Source organism: Ammospiza nelsoni, chromosome 22, assembly GCF_027579445.1.
Source record: "Ammospiza nelsoni isolate bAmmNel1 chromosome 22, bAmmNel1.pri, whole genome shotgun sequence".
Lineage (NCBI taxonomy): Eukaryota > Metazoa > Chordata > Aves > Passeriformes > Passerellidae > Ammospiza > Ammospiza nelsoni.
In genome coordinates, this window is record NC_080654.1 from 5,475,867 (window position 1) to 5,499,968 (window position 24,102).

At 46.6% G+C, this 24,102-nt stretch overlaps 1 protein-coding gene across 3 annotated transcripts in view; it reads left to right on the forward strand.

Annotated features, from left to right (window-relative positions):
- The window catches only part of EIF4G3 (eukaryotic translation initiation factor 4 gamma 3), a 146,023-nt gene that overhangs the window by 25,687 nt on the left and 96,234 nt on the right, over positions 1-24,102 (forward strand). For 2 of the 3 annotated variants that reach the window (XM_059487645.1, XM_059487646.1), the window contains exons 2-3: positions 14,180-14,255; positions 22,705-22,848. In XM_059487645.1, the coding sequence (XP_059343628.1) occupies positions 14,180-14,255; positions 22,705-22,848 (220 nt within the window). The remainder of the gene's footprint in view (positions 1-14,179; positions 14,256-22,704; positions 22,849-24,102) is intronic. The other variant, XM_059487647.1, reaches the window with a different exon arrangement.

Below are 24,102 nucleotides of genomic sequence, written 5' to 3' on the forward strand. Positions count from 1 at the left end.
GGGAGTTCTGGTGTAATTAGCCCTGTCCTGGCAGCTTTCCTGATGGCTGCCCCTGTGTTAGTGCTGCTCCTTGGGATCATGGGCCTTAGAGCTGGCTCCCACCTCGAGGGACCCCCTCAGCATGGGCCCAGTGTCCCAGGTAACACCAGCACTTCATCAGTTTAGAGCAGAGTGCAGCCACTTGCACGAGCTGCTGCTAAATTGCTCTTTCTCAAGCTGTGCCAGAAAATTTCCTGCACTGAAGTAGCACAAGCTGGAAACTCCTTCCTTAATAAGCAGCTTGTCCTCCAATACCAGCATTGCTTCCTCTGAGGACCTTCATGTGAAAATAACACAAAAAAGAGGAAGCTGGCTGAGTAGCAGCCACATATATCTGCTATTATGGGATATTTTAAAAACTCTGATCCCCTTGGCCACTTTTATTATATAGGTAGATTATATATGGATTTATGTTGGACTTGAGCTTGGGAGCAGCCACAGGTTTGGTGGTGTGGACGTTCAGCAGCTTCTGGGCATAATTCTCATATGGAGGAAGGCTAAATGACAATTATCTCCTGGCTTCCTTGTACAGGGATGAGGGAGGGCTTCAGCCTTCTGTCTCAAGTTCCATTAGGCTAAAACCTTAATGAATTTTTGTCAAAGAACTTGATAGTTAAGCAGAAGTGGTCACCTCCTCCCTCCCCTCCCTTCTGCTTTGAAGTCTCCAGATGGCTGGAGGGAACTGCCTACGTAGGGACAAGTGCCCTGTAGCTCCTTGTGCCAGCTGGGAATGTCCCACATCTTGAATTACAATACCTTCAAGCATAGATTTCAATGGTAGATTCCTTGATTTAACTTTTTTTCTACTCTTGACTGGTTTTTGCTTGTAGTGTCCATTGAAAAGATTCCCTGGATGTGAATTAGTGCTCAGTGCTCCATTTAGTGTCACTTGCTATAAATACTGTTCCCACAGAGCACTGAGAGGTGGGAGCTGGGATAAATCATGAGCTCCAGGCTGGACCCTGTCTGTGATCTCTCTTCCCTCCCTGTTCCAGTGCTGATCTCCTTCCCCACAGTGCTGAATCCCTAAACCAGAAAAAGGAACCTTTTAAAGCCCCTCATCTGGCAGATGATGTGGAATTGCAGCCTGACCCCTGCATAAACTTGTCTTCCCTGGGAATTCTCCCTTCCAAACCCCCTCCTGTGTTTCAGTCATCACTTGGGTCATCCTGCACTGCTGTTTGGTCAGGGGCTGTGCAGGGACAGATCCCAAATACCCATGGCAGCTTGGCTTGTGACCATAGCATTCAGCTGATGGTTTTAAACAATACTGGGGCATTTGCAGGAGTGGAGCTGCAGGGTTTGGACCCATTCCACAGACAGGGATGGGGCTGTGCACTGCTGGACACAGCTCCAGATGTAAGGGTGCCCTTCCCAAAGTGTGTTTCCAGAGGAGGCAAGAGATGACACGTTCAAGGTGGTATGTGAAACATCTGAGAGCTTTAGTGTGCTAATGAACTAATGGCACTGAAATGAACTGCTTGTTAAAGAATTAAAGATTTCAAATCAGGTGGTAGCATAGAGACCAGTCTCAGTGTTGAAGAGAAGCAGTGGGAAATGTGTACTCAGATAAAGTGCTGCTTTCCCCATGTCCTTATTTGTTCTTTGGTAAATGCACAAGTTTTGTGTCCTGTCCTGAGGCCTGAATTGCCTTGAGGCTCAAGTGGTCTTTGTGGTGTCTGTGCTGGTTCTTGCTCATTTGCTCTGCACCACTTCCCTTCACCTAGACAGACCCCATTCCTCAGGAATAAGCCACATCCTGCAAGATTCACCTCCCTGCCACCTCACATGAAGGACTAAAATAATCCTGCAGAATCACAGGGCTCCTTGTGACTCCAGCTGCTGTGAACATGCCCATTGCTGTACTTCCTTTTCTCATAGACTCAGAATCTGCTTTGGCCCCTCAGGGCAGTGTCCTGGCTCCAGCAGGACTGTAGTGGAGGTGAGGAGACACAGGAGAAGGGAAGAGCTGGTGTGTAGGAAGGGCCTGGTGTGCAGCCGTAGCCAGTCCCTCCATTGGAATGCAAAGAAGGCAAAGCCCCAGAGCAGGACAGGGAGCTCTGCCCAGCTGAGAAAGGCCCCAGCCTCTGGTTCACAGGGTGGGTGTGGGATCTTCTGGGGGTGCTTTCATGGATGTGGTTTCATGTTGGAATCAGAGATGTCCCCTGAGTGCAGTGGGAAGGGTGGATCTGCCTTTGCTGACTGGGCTGGCTGCACCCTGGTCTCAGGGTGATGATCATGTGAGCGTTTGGTGATTTAAATCAGCTCACAGAATCCATGGAGAACTTCACCCAGCCAAGGAAAAAAATAGTTTTCTCTTGAATCACCAGGCTGAGCTGGTTCACCAAGGAATCTTGTGATCTTTACTCCTTTGTGAGGAACTTTCCCTGCTGAGGGAGCTGGCAGAAGCTGTGGGTGCCAGTGTTTGGCAGTGAGGTAGGTTTAGGATCCCATGGAAGCTGACCTGTGGCAGGGGAAGCACTCCACCCTCAGGGAGCCATGCCTTGGTCTTCTTCCCTTTCCCCAGGGACACTGGGGCTACCCCATGACCTGGAGTCATTCCCCCTTGCCCCTCTAATTAACAGTGCTCCAGAAGGTTTCTAAACCCTCCGTGGAGGTGCAGGGTGCAAGGGGAAGCTTTTAGACCCACAGCTGGCAGCACCTTGGAAGTCTCTGTTTCTTTCCCTACCTGGCCACCCAGGCATGGATGGATGGAGGACTTGGGCTTTTTGCAGCTTTTTCTGGTTCTGATCCAGGATTGTCCCTTGTGTTTTGAAAGCATGAGATGTGCAGTGTAAGAACCATATAAAATAGTAACAGACACTGACTTCAGTCACTTGCACGATAAATTATTATTATTGTTGTTGTTGTTGTTAGAATTAATATTATTTATTACATTCATTTTACTTGAGTAGACAGATGAGAATTTTTTGTGTTGGAAGGGCAGCAGGGTGAGGTGGTGTTGTAGATAGGCAGTCTGTTGGCTGACACAAAAAGGGTTTTTATTTTTGTCAGGGCCACAAAATAAGTATTTCAGTGGCAGGGGAGCTTCAGAGCTTTGTCTCATTTCAAAGGGGTGCAATAGTTGCATAAAAATCTTCTAATTAAAAGAAGCAGCTGAGCTATTTAGGCTTGTGAACTGCTACTAAAATACTAATTATTTTGGGATGTGAGAAGGTCTGGAAAAGCTTCATCAGGAATCATGAAGCTTTCTCCTGTTTAAATCAAGTTCATGGGTTATATAGAAGCCCAGAATAGTTTGGGCTGGGAGGGACCTTAAATCTCATGCAGTGCCACCCCCTGCCACAGGCAGGGACACCTTGCACTGTCCCAGGTTGCTCCAAGCCCTGTCTGGAGCAGCTGAGCCAGGAACTGCTGCCCCTTCCAGCATTTCCTATAGGAGCCCTCCTGCCTTTGTGGGAATGTGCAGATGTTTGGGTCATCTTAGAGCACAGAAAGTGATTTAGCAGCTGCTGCCAACCATGAGAATAATTTTAGAAGAAGTGTCACTGTCTCTGGTCAGCTGAAAGCCTGATACTTACTCAGTTTGGATGATTTTAACATTTGTATCTGTATTTGCAGCCTTCAGATTGTTCATTGCTAGTGTGGTCAGGGGCACCAAGGATGGCTTGGTGGCTCTTCTGTAATTGGGAAGGGCAAAACTAAAAGCTGTTTGTTATTACCTTTATCTTGCTGAGGTCTTTTTATCCCTTGTGCTTCCAGATGAGTGAGCTGCTGCTAGAAGAGATGCACATGGGTGTGGGGAACAGCATCTTCAAAAACCCCCTTGTGGCTTGAGTCAGAGCATTGCTTGGGTACATACATGGTTATGGTACAGCACAGCCCTGCTCAGCTCCTTCCTGAGGGTGTGTGCTGCTCCTCCTTCCCCAGTCTCATCAAACCTCTGATTAAATCCTTTCCCTGCTTTATATGCCTGTGAATCACCTGTAAAGGTGCATTTACACATAGTAGGATCCTTACAAACACACTCTGACTGTGTTTTGATCACTTGGTACTTGTTTTAAGAAGTAAAGAAATGATATCTTAGTGTAGACCTTAAAATGAGAAACAAAAATCCAGGTTTGTCTTTAAAATATGGATGTAAAAAGCAGCAGCACCAAAATCCTTCATTCCCATGCCTTGGCTCTCTCCTTGGGCAGAAAGCAAAGAAAAGCTTCATCACTGCTGAGAGCAGCACAGCTCCAGCAGAGATCCACAGTCATTCCATGAAATTCTAGGGGGTATTTAGCCCTGTATCACATGGCATGAGCCCAGCTTCCTGGCATTGCCCTGCCTGGGACTTTGGGGCTGTTTTTGTGGCCAGGCTGTTCTGAGCTGGCTGGGTGTGTGTGCTGCTGGTGGAACACAGCTCTGCTGCCAATTTACTGGGTGCATTTTGGGAGTTCAGGCCTTATCTGGAATTTCTCCATGGGATGTTGGCCCATCATAGTCCTCTGTAACTTAGAGACAATTCTCCAGATTCAGCTGGAGTCTCCAGAGCTCACCTTGTTGAGTCTTTTTCCTTCACCTTAATATTTTGGGCTCTTTATAAGGTGCCTGTCCTGGGGTTGTGGCTAGAGATCTGTGAGGAATCGCTCAGAGTAGCAGGGTCTGTTGGAAGACAAATAGGGCTGCTCCAGGCTCCTGAGCATTGCCTGTTTTCTGCAGCCTAATGGGAGTTTCAATTAACATGGACAAGTACAATCATAAATAACCCTCCTAAAATTAATGCAATTTTAAGGCTTCATTGGCACATTCCCTGTGATGCTGTTGCCTCTCCTTGGCAATGCCATGATTTCCAGCTGAAGGGAGCTGATGAGATGTATTGACTTTTTCATTTCTTAGAAGAGTCCATGTATTTTGAGAATAAAATGTGAATTGAATGTGAATTGAAAGAAAGAGGACAAGTCAGCTGGTGAGAAGTTGTCTATAGCTGAGCAAGAGATGCTCTCCTGGCACATCATTCACTTTGTTACCTGAGCTGGCACAGGCACAACTCACGGAGCCTCCATGGCTTTATTTTGGTAATTACTAATATTTCACAGCTGGGTTGAAATATTAATTTAACTTTATTCAGGCTGTGTTGTGAACACTTCTGGGAGCCTTGAAAATACACCTCAAAGTTCAGAGTTACAGAAATATTCCATGCATCACCTCCAGACCTGTCCCTTACCCACCAACCCTGCTTCAAGGAGAATCCCAGCAGGATTAGCAGGGTTTAGACACAATTTCTTCCACCCCAAACAACCTCTCCAGATCTCAGCTGAAAATTGCCACTTTGCCTCCATGCTGAGGTTGCAGTGGAGGGAGACTGAGATGAACTAACAAAATCAGGTTGCCCTTAGAAACACATTTGTATCGGGCAGGAGAATTGATTGGGGTTTGTGCCTGGCTCGAGGACGGGTCCTGCCAGCCCCCGGGGTGAGGCCAGGTCTGGGGTGATTTAGTGCCAGTGAGCTGTCTCTCTGCTGGTAATTTAGAGATGCAAAACTGAGCCTGGAAGTAATGAGCTCTGGCTAATTAGGTGCTTGTCTGCAGGTGGAACTATTGCAGCTGGTGCTCCCAGTATTGCTGGTTTGTGTTTGAAAGCATCATGGAGTCAGTGGGATGCTGGGAATACAGATAATTTGCAACAAAGGGATTTTTTTTTTTTTCCTGTTACCTTCCCCCTAGCCCCCAGCTTTCCTTTGGCATTCCCATTTGGTTTGACTGTGAGATTATCACACATGGACCAAAGATGGAAGGGAAGGGATGAGGGGAAAGGGGCTTCTTATACAGGACAAAGGGGAATGGCTTCCCACTGCCAGAGGGCAGGGATAGATGGATACTGGGCAGAAACTCTTCCTTGTGAGGGTGGGCAGGGTGCCCAGAACAGCTGTGGCTGCTTCATCCCTGGAGTGTCCAAGGCCAGGCTGGACAGTGGAAGTGACCTGGGGTAGTGGGAGGTGTCCATGCCCGTGGCAGGGGTGGCACTGGATGGGCTGTGAGGACCCTCAGAACCCAAACCACTCTGGCATCCTGGGCTGTTCTGTGGAGTGTGCATTTAAAGGGATGTGAGTTGGAGGATTTGGAGACGTGCTGGGGTGCAAACAGGACGTGCACTGTGGCTGTGGCTGCTCTGACAGAAGGGCTGGGGATGTGCCAGGTGGGCTCTGCCGGACCTGGACGTGCCAACACCCGCATCCACAGATTGCCAAAATGTGGTGGGACTCCCAGAGGGAGAGGAGCAGGACTCTGAGCAGCAGCAGGGTGCTGAGGGCAGGAGAGGGACAGCACGCTGTTCAGTCAGCTTTGGAAGGTCACATTTTCCTTTCAAGCTGCAGTTTTCAGCCCTGGAAAGCTTTTTCCAGCAGGCTTTGAGGTTCATGGGGATTTGTGTGCCCATTCTCTTTGGAAAGCCCTCCTGTTCCCATTCAGCTCTGTGCGTTGTGGGGCAGACAGCAGGGAAAGGCAGTGCTTGGGATTATTTGGAAGCTGATGCTGAGATTAATGATACATAATTAGGTAAAAAGCTCAAGATGTGTTTTGAGGCAAGTTTTGTTACGAGGAGAGTGTTCATTTAGAGCATGGAATTAGCTGGGATAAGCAGGGAAAGCCTCACTGTAACATTTGGATCCAGCCAGAGCTTGGGGAGGATGATTTAATGAGGAGCACTTAATGCAGAGGGATGGACAGGATGATAACTTCCAGTTATCATCTCAGAGTTCAGTTGGGGAGCAAGAAACAGGTCCTGCAGTCAGGGATTTTGAATGGGGCAATAAAGGAATGGTGAAACATCAACAATATTTATGTAAGTACATTTCTGATACAAAAGGAGAAGATAAATACCTTATTTAAGGTTTTGTTCCAAGTATAAAATAGCCCATAAACAGGAATTTAAAGAGAGTTCAGTGATGCAGTTTAATACACAAAACACATGAAGGATTGAAGAGGTTGTTTGTGCAAACACTTCATTGATCCACTTAAAATTTATATGTCTGATAAATGGCAGCTGGGCTGTGAACATTGACTCCACATGTGGCACTAAGGAGCTTTATACTGGGCCATAAAATGTTGAAACAAGCTTAATAATGGCTTTTGCCATCAGATCCCTCTGGAGAGAAGTCGTTCTGGAAAGTGGCAGACCCTGAAGGTTTGCATCTCTTGACAGGAGTGATGTACTGCTCTATTAAAAATCTTGGTACTTTTAAACCATGAACCCCATTTTTGCCACTTTGCAAACACTTTTTATTGCATTCCTTTGTTTTTAAAACATTTGACTTGCCAGAAATAGTCCTTAGATCAGGATTAATTATTGGTGTAAAGCTGCCATGGGCTTTTAAGCAATTCCTCACCTGCAGCTCTTAACTGTGACCATATTCCTGAGTGCTCGTGCCAGCAAAAGTTGTATTTGTTTTTCCCTGGTATAGTAACAAGAAACACCAAACATTGAAACACCAGTGCCCCACTGGAGCTTGACCTGTGGTACAGTCAGGGCTCAGAATTGTGCTTTGTTTTGACATCCCATCGCATTGTGCAAGAGCAGTTGCATCCAGCTGAGAAAACGGAAATAAAAGCACTTTTCATACAGAGGCCACCTCATTCCTTCAGACTCAGCCTGATCCCCTTGTCGGGAATCCACTAGCAAAAAAACCCCTGAGCAGACAAAAAACCCCACCCAAACACATCCTAAAGTAAAACATCCTAAAGTAAAACATGATCTCTGCAAGGAAGGGAGATGGGATATGTCATTGGATGGAAGCAGGGAATGGTTAGGGAGGGTCAGCATTTTATTAGGCGGGGTCTTCAAATGTTTTCCTTGAGTTATGTTGGTCTTGATTTTTGTAATATGAATTATCTTTCATCTGTTATGAGCAAGAGCAGCTCAGCTGTGAAGGGTCAGGGTGCTGGAGTCCTGTAAGAGCTGAAAATGTGGAGGTGACAGGAAACAGGGGAAAAATCAGTGTGGGACTCTACAATAAGGGGCTGGATTCTGCAGATGCACAGGAGGATTGAATTATGGTCACCCAGGCAACATCAATCCTGCCTTTCCCTAAATTTGGAGTTACTTGCTTTGTAACCTGAATTTTATTTTTCCTTGGAAGAAGTCAGTTTGTCACATTTCAGCATGGAGAGATGATGACGCTGTTTTGATGTTATAGATTTTAATTTTTCCCAGGTAATGTGTCACTTGGTGGAGTTTGCTTTGGGATTTTGTTGTTGTTTTGTCTTCTAAAGGCTGTAGTTTGCTTTGCCAGCATTCCTTCCTCAGGCTTCTGAAACGTGATCTGTCAAAAGAAGGATTGATTTTGAAGGGAAAATTGATTGCTGAAGTAGTTGCTAAGTAAAGGAGTTTGTGGTGCTACATTTGGGAGTAGCAAGATGAAAGCTGAGGGAAAACAAGCTGCAAAATTTCCTGCTGAGGAGTTTGTGCTGAGATTTATTTCTTCTGATAGGGAGCACTGATGCTTTCTGAGCTCCTCATTCATTGCCGTGCAGCTTTCCAAACCACTCTGTGCTGTGGGGGAGTTCATCTTTCTCCTTTACCCTTTCCTTTACAAGCTTGGCTTGATTATTATCCCCCATCAGCTTGCTGAGAGGAGCAGGATGCTTCTCCCATCCCTGTTCCTCGTGGATCAGGATGCTGCTCCCATCCCTGTTCCTCGTGGATCAGGATGCTGCTCCCATCGCTGCTCCTCACGGCACAGCCCGGAGCTCGGGGAGCAGCGATGGCAGCGCCGGTACCGAACCCGCGGAGCTCCCCCGGCGCTGCCGCTTTAAGAGCTCGGGCGGGGATGGGCAGGGAGAGCTCCGGAGCCAGCCCGGCGTGGCACGGAGGGGATGAGGCTGTGAGTGAGGGGATGATGAGGCTGTGAGTGAGGGGATGATGAGGCTGTGAGTGAGGGGATGATGAGGCTGTGAGTGAGGGGATGATGAGGCTGTGAGTGAGGGGATGATGAGACTGTGAGGGGATGCAGCCATGGGCTTCGCTGATGGATGCAGGGAGAGGACGCGGCGCTGAGCCGGCTCACTGGCAGAGCTCTCTGGGATCTCATTGCTAGAGCTCTCTGGGATTTCACTGCCAGAGCTCTCTGGATCTCACTAACAGAGCTACAGAGCTCCCTGGATCTCACTGCCAGAGCTCCCTGATCTCACTGCCAGAGCTCTCTGGGATTTCGCTGCCACACCTCACTGACAGGACTCTCTGGGATCTCACTGTCAGAGCTCTCCAGGATCTCCCTGACAGGGCTCACCAAGATCTCACTGTCAGAGCTCTCTGGGATCTCATTGATAGAGCTTTTTGGGATCTCCCTGCTGGAGCTCTCCGGGATCTCCCTGCTGGAGCTCTTCAGGATCTCACTGACAGAGCTCTCTGGAATCTCACTGACAGGACTCTCTGGGATTTCACTGCTGGAGCTCTCTGGGATCTCCTTGCCAGAGCTCCCTGGATCTCCCTGCTGGAGCTCCCTGCCAGGTAGGACTGAGCGCGCCATACAAAGTCTTGGCCCTGCAAGTGGAGGATGGTGGAGCTGGGAAGGATGGGGTGATGCCAGGGAAGTTCCAGCTGCTGTGACTGGCAGGGCTTTTCCCTTTGAACCTTTTCGGAGCCTTGATTACCCAGCTGGCTCAATGAAGTGTTGCTGGTGTTGGGATGTTCACCTCCTGCATTTTAATTGTATGGGGAATAGAGAAGAGGCTGCAGAGGAGAAACACAGTCCTGGAAAGCTCCCTGCTGTCACATCCATGCATGCTTGGATTTTATAGATTCCTTGCTCCAAAAAGCTGAAAAGCTCAGATTCTTTGTGGTTTCTTGCCCTTCTGTAATCTTGCTTGACAGTTTTTCCTTGGGATTTTTAATGCACACTTTCAGTACAACTGGGGATACGTGTGGGGATTACATAACCCTGGGGATATCAGTGGGAGACTGGCTGCATTTCTGGGCAGGGATGAAAATCAGGAGTTCTGGAATGGTTTGTGTAAGGTGTTTGCATAGGTGCCTGTGAGTACTGTGGGTGTTTCTATTCCTGGGAAGAGGTGCTTCCTCAGCTGTGAGCTGGAAGGGGAGGAGAGGTCAGTGGAGCTTGGGGTAAAATGGTTGCTAGCTGCTGAAATGAGCTTAGGTGAAAAGCACCACTGGAGGGAAAATGAATCCATTTTGGGAGCAAATGGAATAATGTTCTCACTGCCTTCCTGCAATCTCGGTGGAGCAGAGCAAGCTGTACAAATTCCTGCTGGTTTTGGTGTGTAACAGCACAGAAATCTCGCAGAATCACAGTTCTGGAGTGTGATTGGAACAAGCAAAGAAATGTGATAGAAGGAGGAGATTTCTGCAAGGAATTCCTGCTGACTGTCATTTCACTCAGCATTTGGCAGTCACTGATTGCTGCAGCAGCTCCAGGCTGGATTTTTTTTTCCTTAATCACTTTACAGAGCAGTCACATATTCCCCTCTCCTCAGAGTGTGGCCGTGGCTGTCTAATTAACAGAGATCCTCCTCTTTTTAGGGAGATTTTTGGTTTCCAGAAAAATTCTGTGTGGTTTCCAGCCAGCATTCCTTCTCCCACTGGGTCTCTAATAGCTCCTGAAATTCCCCAGCTTGTAATCACTGCTGCAGCCAGATGGGGACTAGGTGGAACACCCATTGCATCTGTGCCTGCATTTATGAATCTGCCAGAAGTATCTCACTTAGGTGAGATTTTAGATCTATATTTCATGAGTTAATGAGCCCTGCACAGCGATGAGGAGGATCCAGCGCTGGTACTGGCAGGGTTTCCATCCCTCTCCAGATCCTGGAGTGATGCTGATGGAGCAGGGAGAGCTCTGAGGACTCATTCAGCCTGACACCAGCAGAGCAGAGGCTGCAGCTCCACTTTACCAGCTGATGGTGCTTTAAGAGGTTCTTGGATTGAGCAGGCTCTCCTTGCTCCTGCTTTTCTGCTTCATTGCTCTCCTCGTCTCTTCTCCCTGTGGAAGGAGCTGTGAAAACTGTGTGAGGTTTGGATTTTCTTTGCTTTTCCTCCACTCCCTCTCCCTTCCCATCCTCCTGGGTGATTTTGGAGCAGAGTTGCCCAAATCAGTGATGTGGGTGGCAGGATATAGGGGAGGAAGGGCACAGGATGCTCCTGAATTGGATCTCAGCACAGCAGGGTAGTAACACAAAAGAGCTGCCTGAATTACTCAGGGCTGTTCCTGGTGCTCCTGGCTGTGCTGAATCCAGCACTGCAGCAAGGCTGGGCTCTCCCTCCTGCACTCACCTGCCTGTGCTGGGGCAGCCTGAGGGCAGCAATCCCAAGGCTTGTGCTGCATTTTGGGATGTGCAGCCCCAGCAGCACCAAAATCTGTGTGTGTGACCAGATGAGTGAGTGCCCTGGGGGTGCTGTGGGTGTGGATGGAATGATGCTGCTGGATGAGGCTCTGCTTCCCACCTGCCTGCCCTGACCTGTTCACCTCCCTTGCTGGAGTATCCACGCTGTCACTTAACCCTTTCCTGGAAGAGCCTCATCAGCACAAGTTGTGATGAGCTTTGGTGTCACCCTGGCTCACTTCTCCCCCAGCAACAGCAGCTGTGATCCCAGAACAGGCTCCTTTGGCAGCTGGAGGGAGAGGGAAGGGGGTGATTTCCACTGGGGAGCAGGAACAAGCTCCAAGAGCCTTTCCACTTGCCCAGCTCCTGTCAGGGAAGCTGGAATCTCTCACTGGTCCAGCTCCTCTCAGGGAAGCAGGAGCCTTTCCACTTGCTCAGCTTCTTGCAGAGACTCAGTCTGTGGATGCCACAAGTAAGATGCTGGAAATAATCACTTTCTCCAAGCATTATTTCATTAAGGCTTACTGGAATTGGAGGCATTTTGTTCCTACCAGTCTTGTGTCCTTTTGCAAAAAGGGCTTAAAAGGTTTCTTCTGGCTTTGATGAGAATCTTTTCTTCCTAGGAGTGATCTTAAACATTGACTCTAAACTCTGCAAATCCATCCAAACTGCTCCTTCCTTCAGGCAGCTCTTCCTGGGTGCAAAAAGAGTAGTTGCTCTGCTCAAAGGAGATTATTTCCTCCTGACTTATATAAGTTCTAAAATAAGAAAATAAATCCCAACCTTGTCAGGGATGAAACCGTTTTTCCAAACTCGGGAATGATCCCTTTTGAAGCAGAGATTGCTTCAGTGACTTGTCAGGAGTGCCTGGAGAAGGGAAATCTCAGCTGTGACACAAGGGAGGCAGCTCCATCCTGGGCCTTGGGCTGTCATCCCTGTCATAGGGATGTTCTGGGGAAGAGGGACAGCAGGAAATTTGAGTTTTCATTCCATCTTCCAGTGTGGTTTAATCCTTCTGTCCCAGATTTTGGCTTTTTTGTTGTTGGTTTCCAAAGATTGGGGGTGAGTGCAAGATCCTTGGCATGAAGGCTGGGAGTGATTCTGTTGAAATTTGTGACAAATCTTACTGTTGTTTGGCTGAGTCAGGGTTTTAAATCCCATTTGGTTGTTAAAAACCTCTCTGTTTATCAAATGACACCACTTGGGCCTGAGCTGGTAAGTGCAGATGAGCTTTAGACCCTGCTAATGAATTCTTGCCATCATTAAAAAAGGCAAAAAGAGCTGTAGGGTGAATGAGCAGCCTGGGCACCAGAGGGACCAGATTCTGTTGCTGGTTCTGCTGCCCTGGAGGTGGCCCTGGCTGTCCCCTGTCCCCTGCCACAGTGACAGCCCAGGGCCTCCCTGCTGAGGAGTTGTGAGGGTCAGGGCTGGGCTCTTCCCAGCATAATCCCATCAAGCAGCTTTTTATTGTCTTTGGTGCTCAAACATTGAATCTGTAACAAAACTGAGAAGTTTTAGAGTGACTTCTGAGCCTGTTTGGTGAGGAGGAGCTTTTTAGTGACGAGTTCAGAGCCAGAGCAGAGCAAGGCTGTAAATTTAACTCTGTCTGTGTGTGTGTGGTGCTGTAAATTTGCTTTAGCCCTGCTGGAGGAGGAGCTGAACCAGCTGGGATGTGCTGTGGGCAGGGGCAGAGCAGGTTGTGTCTGAACAGTCTTTACTTCAGCCTTAACATTTGGTCCATTTTTAGGGGAATAGTTGGATTGTGGAGCTTGGGGTGGCTGTTAAGTTGTGTCAGCACCAGCAGGGTCTGTCCTGTCACTGTGGTCCCTGCAAAGCTTTGGGCAGCAGCTTTAATGTGGGGATCAAACTTGGAGTGCAAAGAGTCTCTAGAAATCTTGACCTAAACTCAAACTTAGCAATGTGCTTTTCCACGTTAGAATAAAACTAAGAAGTGTTTTAATGACTCTATTTTCTTTTTAAGTATATTAACATGTGAAGTCTGTGTCCTTCCATGTGTACAAGAACCTCAGTCAATCCAGCTGTTCTCATTTCCCATGAGATTTTGGTGTGTAAAATACAAACAGCGAAAAGGTGAAATAGATTTTGGCATTTAGGAAAACTTTTCAGCAAGTGCCTTTTCTGTGACAGCACGCATCGGGTATTGTCTGGATCAGTGTGAGGCCACAAGGTGTTACCCAAGTCAGGCTTTTTTATTCTTTTGGATCCCTGCATCCCTGTTTTATTCCACAAATAAACCAGATTCTGTTCTGTGGGTTTTTTGTGCAGAGTTTTTTTCCCTTTTTTCCCCCTGCCTTTACAATTAAGAAAACTCTTGCAATTTGCCTTTGAGTCACCCTGCAGCAGCTCCTGGAAACCTCCCATCCCTCTGCCTGCCCTTCTGGTGGGTGTATGAGGAAAGGAGTCACTGGGTGAGGAGAGGCAAACAAGGGAACAATTGCAGCAGGATTGCTGTGTGCTTGGCAGAACAGGAGCTGCCATTGTCCACAGTGCCCTGCTGATCTGTGGGGTTTGCTCTGAATGCTCAGCGCTTGTGGCTCCGGGGCTTTTTCCCTTTCAAACAGAAGCAGAGCTTGGGGGGGACGCTGTGGACAGGCCCCAAGGTTTTGTGGATTATTGGAGTTTGCCCCAAGGTTTTGTGGATTATTGGAGTTTGCCCCAAGGTTTTGTGGATTATTGGAGTTTACGTTGCTTCCCTCGTTGCCAGGGTGGGACAGCTGCCTCTGGAGCCTGGCACATCCCGAGGGGCTGGAGCTGCCAGGCTGTGCCCCCAGGGTGGGGTGTCCCTGGAGGGGTCCCCTGCCTGCCACACTGCTTTCCTTGACTGGCTGTGTTGCAGAATCCCCCGAGGTCCTGTCCAGCAGCCCCTGGAGGATCGGATCTTCACTCCGACCGTCTCGGCTGTGTACAGCACTGTGAGTACCCACGGGGCTGGGCAGGGTGGGCTCGGGGCTGGGCACAACCCCAGGGCAGCCAGAAATCAGCCAGCAGAGAAAATGCAGCCTCCTCTGCCCCTGAAATAAATGGAGCTCAAATTTGGTGGCATGCGAGTAGGAAAAGAAGGGGGGACTCTGTGGCTCTCCACGGTGCAGCCGGGGGGAAGTTGGGCTCTGCTCCAGGGAACAAGGACAGGACAAGGGGACACAGCCTCAAGTTGTGCCATGGGAACCTCTCACACTGGATGTTGGGAAAATCTCTTTGCTGAAAGCATGCTCAGACATTGGCACAGGCTGCCCAGGGCAGTGGTGGGGTCACATCCCTTAAAGTGCTCAAAAGATGGGTGGATGTGGCACCTGTGGGCATTGGGATATTGGGGGAACCTTGGGCTTGATCTTGGAGGTCTTTTTCTGACCTTAATAATTCTATCATTTTATGAAGAACCTTTTTAGTTGCATAGGAGCAAGAAGGAAGAAATCTTTGAAAGACTTGTGGGTCCATTGCTGTTTGTGTCTAATTTTATTCAGTATATTGGAGAGTGGGTTTTCTCACTCTCCCAGTAGGAGAGTGTCACTGGAATGACAGTTTTGGCCATATTTTCACTTGGGTGACTCCATCTCTTTCCCTTCCTATGATCTCACAGACTGATTTTTTTGTACACTAGTGGCTTCACATTTCTAACACCTTCTTATGAGAAAAATAATCAGGAAAGATTTGTTTTCACGTGAAAAATTCCATTGCACAGAGGAAGAAATATTTTGATAGTAAATAGAATATTTGGGATAGGTGCCTTTGGCTTGCTGTCCTAGATGATTGCTAATGTATAATATTGATTATTGTAGAAATTTAGCTTAGAAACAGTGATGTTTGTTTGTGAATATGATGGTCTTTTCCTTTTACCTATTTCTTTTTTTTCAATGGCAATAGCTGGAAGCCCAGGGTTATAAATAAGCTTTGCTTAATCAGCACAGCCCTGGGAAAGTCATATTTTGCTTTTCTGATTGGGATAGTGCAAATATTTTTAATGCCAAAAAACCCTGCTTTTAAGCTGCTCTTTTAATTATTTGGAAAACAGGAAGAAAAGCTGTAGATGGGATAAATTCACCACATTTTATACAGAAACATAAGCTGCTTATAGAAAAACATAAGCTGCTGTGCAAGGTTTTCTCCTTCTCTGTTTGCAGGAGTGACTGGGGATGGGGTTCTTGGCTTGGGCACCTGGGGCTGGAGCTGTGGGTGCCCCCGGGTCCCTGGCAGTGCCCAAGGCCAGGCTGGGCAGGGTTTGGAGCATCCTGGCACAGTGGAAGGTGTCCCTGCCATGGCAGGGGTGGAACAGGATGAGGAGGATTCCCGTCCCTCCCAACCCAAACCATTCCATGATGGTTCAGTGATAATGATGATATTTAGCTCTTCCCTTTTTTTGGGTTGTAGAGGAGTTTTGTGCTGCCTCCTCTGCTGGGGCTGTCAGGGGTGCTGAGCTGGGCTCTGGGCAGGATTAAGGGTAAAAGTGCTGCCATTGGTCTGGAAATGCAGCAGCTCAGGTGGCTGTAGGGGCACAGGGACTCAGGGGTGTTCATTTATGAACATTTGGGGGCTCTGGTGGCCATGGATTCCCATCCAGGGAAGGTGGAATGGGTGGGACACAGCTCACAAGGGTTGAAGATTCTGAGGTTTGAGGCATTGACAGCAGTGAATCCACAAACCCCAGCTGCAGCCTTTGGGCAGCCTCTGCTCCAATACCTGATACAGAAATGTTTGTGTGCAGAAAAGCAAAACCAGAGGAACAAATTCTGAAGAAATCCTTCCCTGTGAGGGTGGGCAGGCCCTGGCACAGGGTGCCCAAAGCAGCTGTGGCTGCCCCTGTACCCCTGGCAGTGCCCAAGGCCAGGCTGGGCAGGGTTTGGAGCAGCCTGGACAGTTTAAGGTGTCCCTGCCATGGAACAAGATGAACTTTTAAAGTCCCTTCCAACCCAAACCATTCTGTGAACATAGAAGTGTTTGTACATTTAATAAATAATTCAGTTTGTATTATCTTTTATATACCCCATACAACACTTAAAAAACACTTTAAAAATATCTGAAGTCCTTTAAAGAAGGTTATTTTTTTCATTTCTTTCCTCCCAAGATATAATGCAGATGCCTGTGGGGAAAATATGACTGTAAAAATTTAAATTAATGTAAAATAGAAAAGTAACTGTGAAGAATGACCTAAAATAGCTTTTCAGTGTGGAAAAATATCACTCCTTGCTATGTTACAGGAATAGAAGACAGGGCTGGAAATATCTCAGTTCCAGGATCTGAGAATGCAAAAGTTTGAGAGAAAATTTCATGTTTTGGGGAAAGGAGAGAAATTTCTCGGCTGGGTTCTTTTCAGGCTTCCATTTGAAGCCCCGGGCAGATTTCAGATTCAGAGGGAGTCCAGGGAAAAATGAATTGGGGTGGAAAAAACACATGATGGGAGTGCCTTGACAAATTCATTCATGAAAGGTCTCAGTGGTTTGTTACACAAGGAGCAGCACCATGTGTTTGAGGCCTGGCTCTGCATTAAACAGACTTTTTGAAGAGCACTGTGAGATCACAGAATCTTGAAGGTTGGAAAAAGCCTCCCAGATCTTCAAGTGCATCCTCAGTACCCAGGGGCTGCTTTTCCCATCAGTGTTTTATTTGCTGGCACATCCTCCGTGGGATTCCACGTGGATTATGGATCATCATTCCCAGAGATGTTTTTCCAGAGCATGGCTGGTGTGGGAAGAGTTTTGGGGTCCAGAAGCACCACGTGGTGACTCTGAGCTGCCCCCATGTTGTTCCCCTATGTCGTGCGTGGGGTGGGAGCAGAAATCACTTGAGATATGGGCAACCCACAGATGTGCCCCCAATTTTTCGTTAGATAAAGAGAAAAAATAGTTCAATTATCCTTTCTGTGCCTTTCCATATGCATTATCAGGACCTTGGTTGCACATTCCAGAGCTCTTTTTTCCCCACAGCTACAAAAATGGGAATGGAAAATCATGTGGCTTCCACTGTGAGCCCCAATAATAAAACTAAATCATGTGGCTTCCACTGTGAGCCCCAATAATAAATCTAAATCTGAGGAACAAATTTTCCTGTAGGACAGAGGTAGGAGGTGAGGAAGAGGCCCAGTGGGATGAAGTTTGTCTGAGAACTTGGAGATGCTCAAACTTTACAACAAGGCTTTGGTAGAACCTCTTTATCAAGGAAATCATGCTGGTATTAAAACCAAACCTACCTAAATTCATCATAAGTCATTTTTATTTATTTATTGTGACATGTTATACTGAATGGGTTGTTGGTTTGGGTTTTTTAATTAATAAATCCAGCAGTAAAATTATATGAAAGCAAACCACAGTTGGAAATAATTATTTCCATGAACTAACCTTGTAATAATAATTTTCCCTCATCAATAATGGAGAATGCTCTATTGCAGAGCTATTTTTGGACATAAAGGTTTGGGGTTGTCCTGTAAACTGCTTCTTGCCTGCTGTTTCCAAATCCTCTACACTGCAAGAAATTAGGGTGGCTACTTGTGTGACCTCTGAAAAATCCAAAACCTGCAGAGTTTAGAAGGGGCATAAGAGTGAAATTCTGATTTTGTTGTAAATTATTTCAAAGAAATATATCCAAGGGAGTTTTTAAAAAAGATGTAGACCTCTAACAGGAAGGGAACTGCGCAAAACGTGAGTGTAAATCCCACCAGGCACCCCTGTCCTGTGCCCAGGGGAATGGGGCTGAATCTGGAAAATGAGATTAAGGAGCAGAAGCAGAAATGCTCTTCAGATTCAGCACAAGGAACTGGATAAGAGGAATAATGGTGCTCATGGACATCCTGTCTTTGCACAAATAACTGGTTTTGGCAGGTCATGGTGGAGGTTTGTAACTGCTTTGGTAGCATGTTGTGATTGGAAGTGCTGAAGCTTGGACCAAAACTACTCTGGGATAAATTCTCATGAGCTGAGGAGCAGCACTGAGGCTGCCTCCAGTGGAAGGTGCTCCTGCCCATGGAATAATGGGATGAGTTAAAGGTCCCTTCCAACCCAAACCATTCTGTGCTTCTGTGAATGACTTGTGGATGAGAACTGATTGGGAGTGAGTGTTAACAACACAAGGTGTGTTTGTGTGGGGAGAAGTCACCTGGCAGGTGCAGCCTGGAGCAGGGTCCAGCGCTCATTGAAGGCCCTGGTTAGTGTCTGTCCTCATGTGCCTTTGGAGCAGGGTCCTGTCCTGTCAGGGTGCCCAGTTCACTCCAGCTGGGGACAGAGAAGGCAGTGGGGTGCTGGAGAGCCCCTGTTGGGGAAGATGAAACAGGAAAGCCTTATAAATATGATTGCCTGGAAAAGATTTTGAGAATATAGAAAGTATAAGTGGGATTGAAATGAAAGCAAGCTTTGAGATCCCTCAGTTACTGAACAACTGGAAAACAATGGCATGGCCAGCTGAAGGTGATCCCCTTTTGATGGAACAACACCCTCTGCCTGCAGACAGGCCCAAGGGTCAGAGCAGACCCTACAGCTTGGCAGAAGGGGCCCAAAGAGGAGTTTTTAGGGTTTAAAATGTAACACAGTGTGGTAATGCAATGATTCTTATGGGCTGTATGTAAATGCTATAGGATTTGTATGTTGTACTAGATTGGTTTGTGAGAATGAGAATATTCAACACAGAAGATTTGTGGTATTGGAACGGGAACTCTCGTATGCTTTTGCTCTCTTACCCTCTCATCCTCTCTCCCCCTCTCTTCTCTCAGCCTGCTCCAGCTGTGTCTGGCAGCTCCCAGCAGGTCCCTGCACTTGGCCCTTTGCAATAAACCCCAAATTCCAGACCTGGCTGCAGAGATCTCTCATCTCCATCTGTCCCAACTGTCCTACCCCCCCGACCCTCCTTGTCCCAGATTTTCAAGGACTAAGGGTTGACTCCCATTGGCTCTTGGGGTGTTTGGTTGTTTCTGTCCTGGGGTGCCCCTTGGTCCCCCTGAGTGTTTCACAGCCAGCAGAGGTTCCACGGTTCGTGTCCTTTGAAGGGACCTTCCTGCAGTGAAGAGAATCCTGTAGAAAAGGGATTAGGGGGGATTAGCTGCTGCAGCCTCCCTGTGCTCAAAGGAGGGATCTGGGTCAGGAGGCCGAGGCTGTGGGATGTGCAGGAGGGAAGCTCAGTGCCTCATCCTGCTCCAGCCTGGAATCGTGGAATGGTTTGGGTTGGAAAGGTCCTTAAAGCCACCCAGTGCCACCCATGGCAGGGACACCTTCCATTATCCCAGGTGCTCCAAGCCCTGTCCAGCCTGGCCTTGGACACTTCACAGATGGGGCAGCCACAGGGAAACCAGGGTGAAGAGTAATCCCAAACTTGTATGAAGTGCTAAACCCAAAAGGTGTAAAAGAGCTCAGAAAGAAAAGAAGAATTCCAGACTGAGTTTTTATTTTGTATTTCATTACCTTTTTCCTTTAAAATACAGGATTAAGGCTTCTGGAAAACTAAAATTAGCTCTTGCTACTCATGGAAAATAGAAGGTGATGCCCTAACAAATTAATATGTAATTTTGAACATCCATTTTTAGGAGAACAACTTAACCTATAGATTTAAGGAGGATATTTGCTTCCATAGTAATCTCAGACCATTAAGAAACAGCAAACCACACCCTGGGTTCTATGGGGGCAGATACCCCAGGAGTGATGAGCTTAGACAGTCTCTACCTTTTACCTTTGTTAAAAATTACTGAAGAAAACACACAAATTCAGCAAGTTTGTCTTCCTTTACTACCTGTTTACATTAAAATCAGTGTCTTAAAATTCAGTTTATTTTAAATATTTTGTTGTAGGAAGAGGAAGGTGTGGAAATACCAACATTGCTGTAGCTGCTGAGAAAGGCTCTCTGTGCTTTTCCTTCTGGAACAAACATCAGTCCTCGGTTTGGGTGCACTGAGCTAGACTTGGCTAAACTTAGGAGGTCCTGGAAAATCAGTGGTAGGCTCCTATGGGATACTCTCCAAGTGAGCTGTTGCCAAACTATCAAGCTGGTACAATTTTATAATTGTTCTGCTGCCTTCATTAGGCTTTCAAGCCAGTTTTAGTAGGTCCAGACCTGTGTCTGTCATGTGTCTGCTGCACTGCACCAGGGTATCTCATGGACTCATTCAAGCAGCTGCAGTTTTCCTCTCAGTTCAGCTTCCAGATTTCAGCTTCCAGATTTCATATTTCCACATTTCAGCTTCCAGATTTCAGATCCAATCACGAGAGCATTTCTTGATGTCTTTCAGTAACCTCCACCTTAGGTTATTTTCCCCAAGGCAGTGCTGGAGTCACCCCCCCGGAAGTGTTCAGGGGATGGTGTGGGGATTTGGCACTTGGGAATGTTGTTTAGGAGTGGACCTGGCAGTGCTGGGTTTATGGTTGAACTAGTTTGGATTAGGTAATGGAGGGCTTTCCAACCTTGGTGCTTCTGGGATTCTATTCCACAACTCTATTTGCATGTTGTAATTTCTGAGGAGGAGGAGGAGAACTGCTGGGTGCTCACGGTGACCTGGGGTATTGGTAGTGCCCCTGTCCCCATTGGCAAAGCCCTGTGTGGGCTTGGCTGCTGTTGGGTCAGAGAATTTTGGATGGCTCAGTGTTTGCACTGCTGAGAGCAGGGAGGTGAAAACGGGCAGTGGTTCAAGTCCCACAGCTGTCACAAAATAACCTCTATAACCAAAATAACCAAAGTTTCCCCCAAGAAGTGCCATTGGAGGAGAATGGTGAAGAGCAGGGGCACAGCCTGCCTCTGGGGCTGTGGATAGGAATGATTTCCTTTTATTTCTTTGTGTTTTGGGTTGTCTGTGCTTCCTTCCCCTCCTGGCTGCATTATTTGGTTTCCATCACAGCCCAGAGTCCCTCCCCAGCACCGAGGGCTGCATGACTGACACGCCAGCTCTCTCAGGGTTGACACAGGAGTCATGGGACAGACTTTCATTTTCTCGGGGATGGGCTGTGGAAAGTTTTCTGGAGCTCTGTGTGAGGCTGGCTCTGATCCAGCCGGGGCTGCGTGCGCACACCTGCCAAGAGAGATCAGCCCGAAAAAGAGATGATTCATCCCTGGCAAAGGGAAGGATCCAGTTGGGGACACAGGATGAGGTTCTGTGCCTGACCCACCCTTTCCTCTGATGAGCACTCAGGGGCTGTAAATCTTCCCTCAGTGAAGGCTCCTGGCCCATTCCCAAGCCCTGGAGCTGTTGCATGTTGTGATTTCCTGGGATTTCGGGGCTGGCACAGCTGCTGTGGTGCTTTAGGAGCTGGAACGACACTCTGGGTGCAATAAAGTGACTTGGAAAAAGCATTAAAGTGGTGAACTCTGTGACTTCTGCTCTCTTGGAGCTAATACTCATTAAAGAGCCAGGAATTTCCTTCTGCCTTCTTTACTCTGCTGGGGACATTCATGCACACATTGGGCTGCGCAGTGCCAGTGACCTGTGTGGGCTTTAGCTGCCTTCAGCTCACACTGGGCAATGTTAGATGGGATATTGGGATAAATCCTCCCCTGTGAGAGTGCCCAGAGCAGCTGTGGCTGCCCCTGGATCCCTGGCAGTGCCCAAGGCCAGGCTGGGCAGGGCTGGGAGCAGCCTGGGACAGTGGGAGGTGGCACTGCCCATGCCAGGGGTGGCACTGGATGGATTTAAGGTCCCTTCCAACCCAAACCATTCCATTATTAAGTGGTGCTTTTCAGCAAACAAATAAATGAGAAAAGGCCAGTGAGAAGCAAATGCTGAATTTCAGTAGTGTGGGTTTTAACCCAATCTGTCAGAATTTAATTGTGTTGAACAGCTGGAGGTGTCACCCAATAGTTGTGTAGCTCTTTTTTTCCTTTGATTCCCCTTTTTTTTTCACCATAGCCACTCTCTAAATTATATTTAAAACAGTTCCATAGTGGAGATAGTAAAGTGGAGCAAATATTTATGTGCCGTGAAAACATTTTTCTAATATTTTGCCTAATGTGTTTTGTTGAGCTTTTTAATAGAAGTTGAGAAAGGAGATGAACATATGCAAGATTTGCTTTGCTGTTTGATTCTTTGCTTGTGGCAAGCCCTGCAGATACCATGGCCTCTTTGCAGTAATTTATTTTTCCTTTTTGGAGGGGAATATGAAAATTTCTCCCTTACTTTGTTGCTGGTAACGTGTATCAAACCAAGACAATCTCCTTGCAAAATCCCAATATTTTTTTATATGGCTTCTCATGGAGGGAATAAAGGCAGAGGGATCTCACACATTTCCATCAGTGCAGCTGGTGCTCTGCTTTTTTGGTCCTTCCACATTTTCCTGAATCACATAAACAGTTAAATAACTTGTGCAGTGCTTCACTTAGACAAGTCAATATTATTTTGTCTCTCTAGATATGTACAACGGGAGTCTCTGCAGACTGATTACTAATGTAATGTTTTACTAACAGTTTATCTCCACACAGGTAACACAAGTAGCAAGACAACCGGGTCCTCCTGCCCCATCCCCTTACACTGCACATGAAATAAATAAGGGACACCCAAATCTTGCTGCAACGCCACCGGGACATGCATCGTCCCCTGGGCTCTCACAGGTAAGACCTGGCGTTGGAGCAGAGCACTGCCAGCCTCCCCTCCCCTCCTGTGCCATCCTCAGCTTCTCTGCTCAGCAAAAAACTCATTTATGATGTCTGGGACCAGTGGAGAAACAAAGTGAATAAAGGGTGTGGCTTGAACCTTGCAGTGACCTATCAGCAGCACTTAGATTAGCACACTAATACCATCAATTGTTATCTATAAATTAAATTTAAATTGGTGAATTTATTCCAATTTATTTCTATTTATACCAATATCAATTTTTGAATTAAATTGATATTGGCATTTATACATTAAATACAAAATTACATGCATTACTTGTATTTTCATTTATATTCTGAATTTTTTTTTGTACCGGCATTAGTTCCTCCTAGAATCTGTAACAGAAACTAAAAGCAACTTGAAAAATTAGAGAAAATAACCATGGATGAGGAGGAATGTGTTTTGCTGTTGGATCAGGCAGTGACCAGTGTAGAAGGTGTGGCTTGAACCTTGCAGTGACCTATCAGCAGCACTTAGATTAGCACACCAATACCATCAATTGCTATCTATAACTTAAATATATATTGGTAAATTTATACCAATTTATTTATATTTACACCAATTTATAAATTAAATTTATATTGGTGTTTATAAATTAAGTACAAAATTACAGGCATTACTTGTGTTTTCATTTATATTCTATATATTTTTTTTGTGTAGGCATTAGTTCCTCCTAGAGTCTGTAATAGAAACTAAAAACAACTTGAAAAATTAGATAAAATAATTGTGGATGAGGAGGAATGTGTTTTGCTGTTGGATCAGGCAGTTTGGGGCCAGTGACCAGTGTAGAAGGTGTGGCTTGAACCTTGCAGTGACCTATCAGCAGTGCTTAGATTGGCACACCAATACCATCAATTGGTATTTATAAATTAAATTTATATTGGTAAATTTAGACCAATTTATTTCTATTTCTACCAATTTATAAATTAAATTTATATTGGGATTTAAATTGGTATTTATAAATGAAATACAAAATTACAGGCATTACTTGTATTTTCATTTATATTCTGAATTTTTTTTTGTACCGGCATTAGTTCCTCCTAGAATCTGTAACAGAAACTAAAAGCAACTTGAAAAATTAGAGAAAATAACCATGGATGAGGAGGAATGTGTTTTGCTGTTGGATCAGGCAGTGACCAGTGTAGAAGGTGTGGCTTGAGCCTTGCAGTGACCTATCAGCAACACTTAGATTAGCACACTAATACCATCAA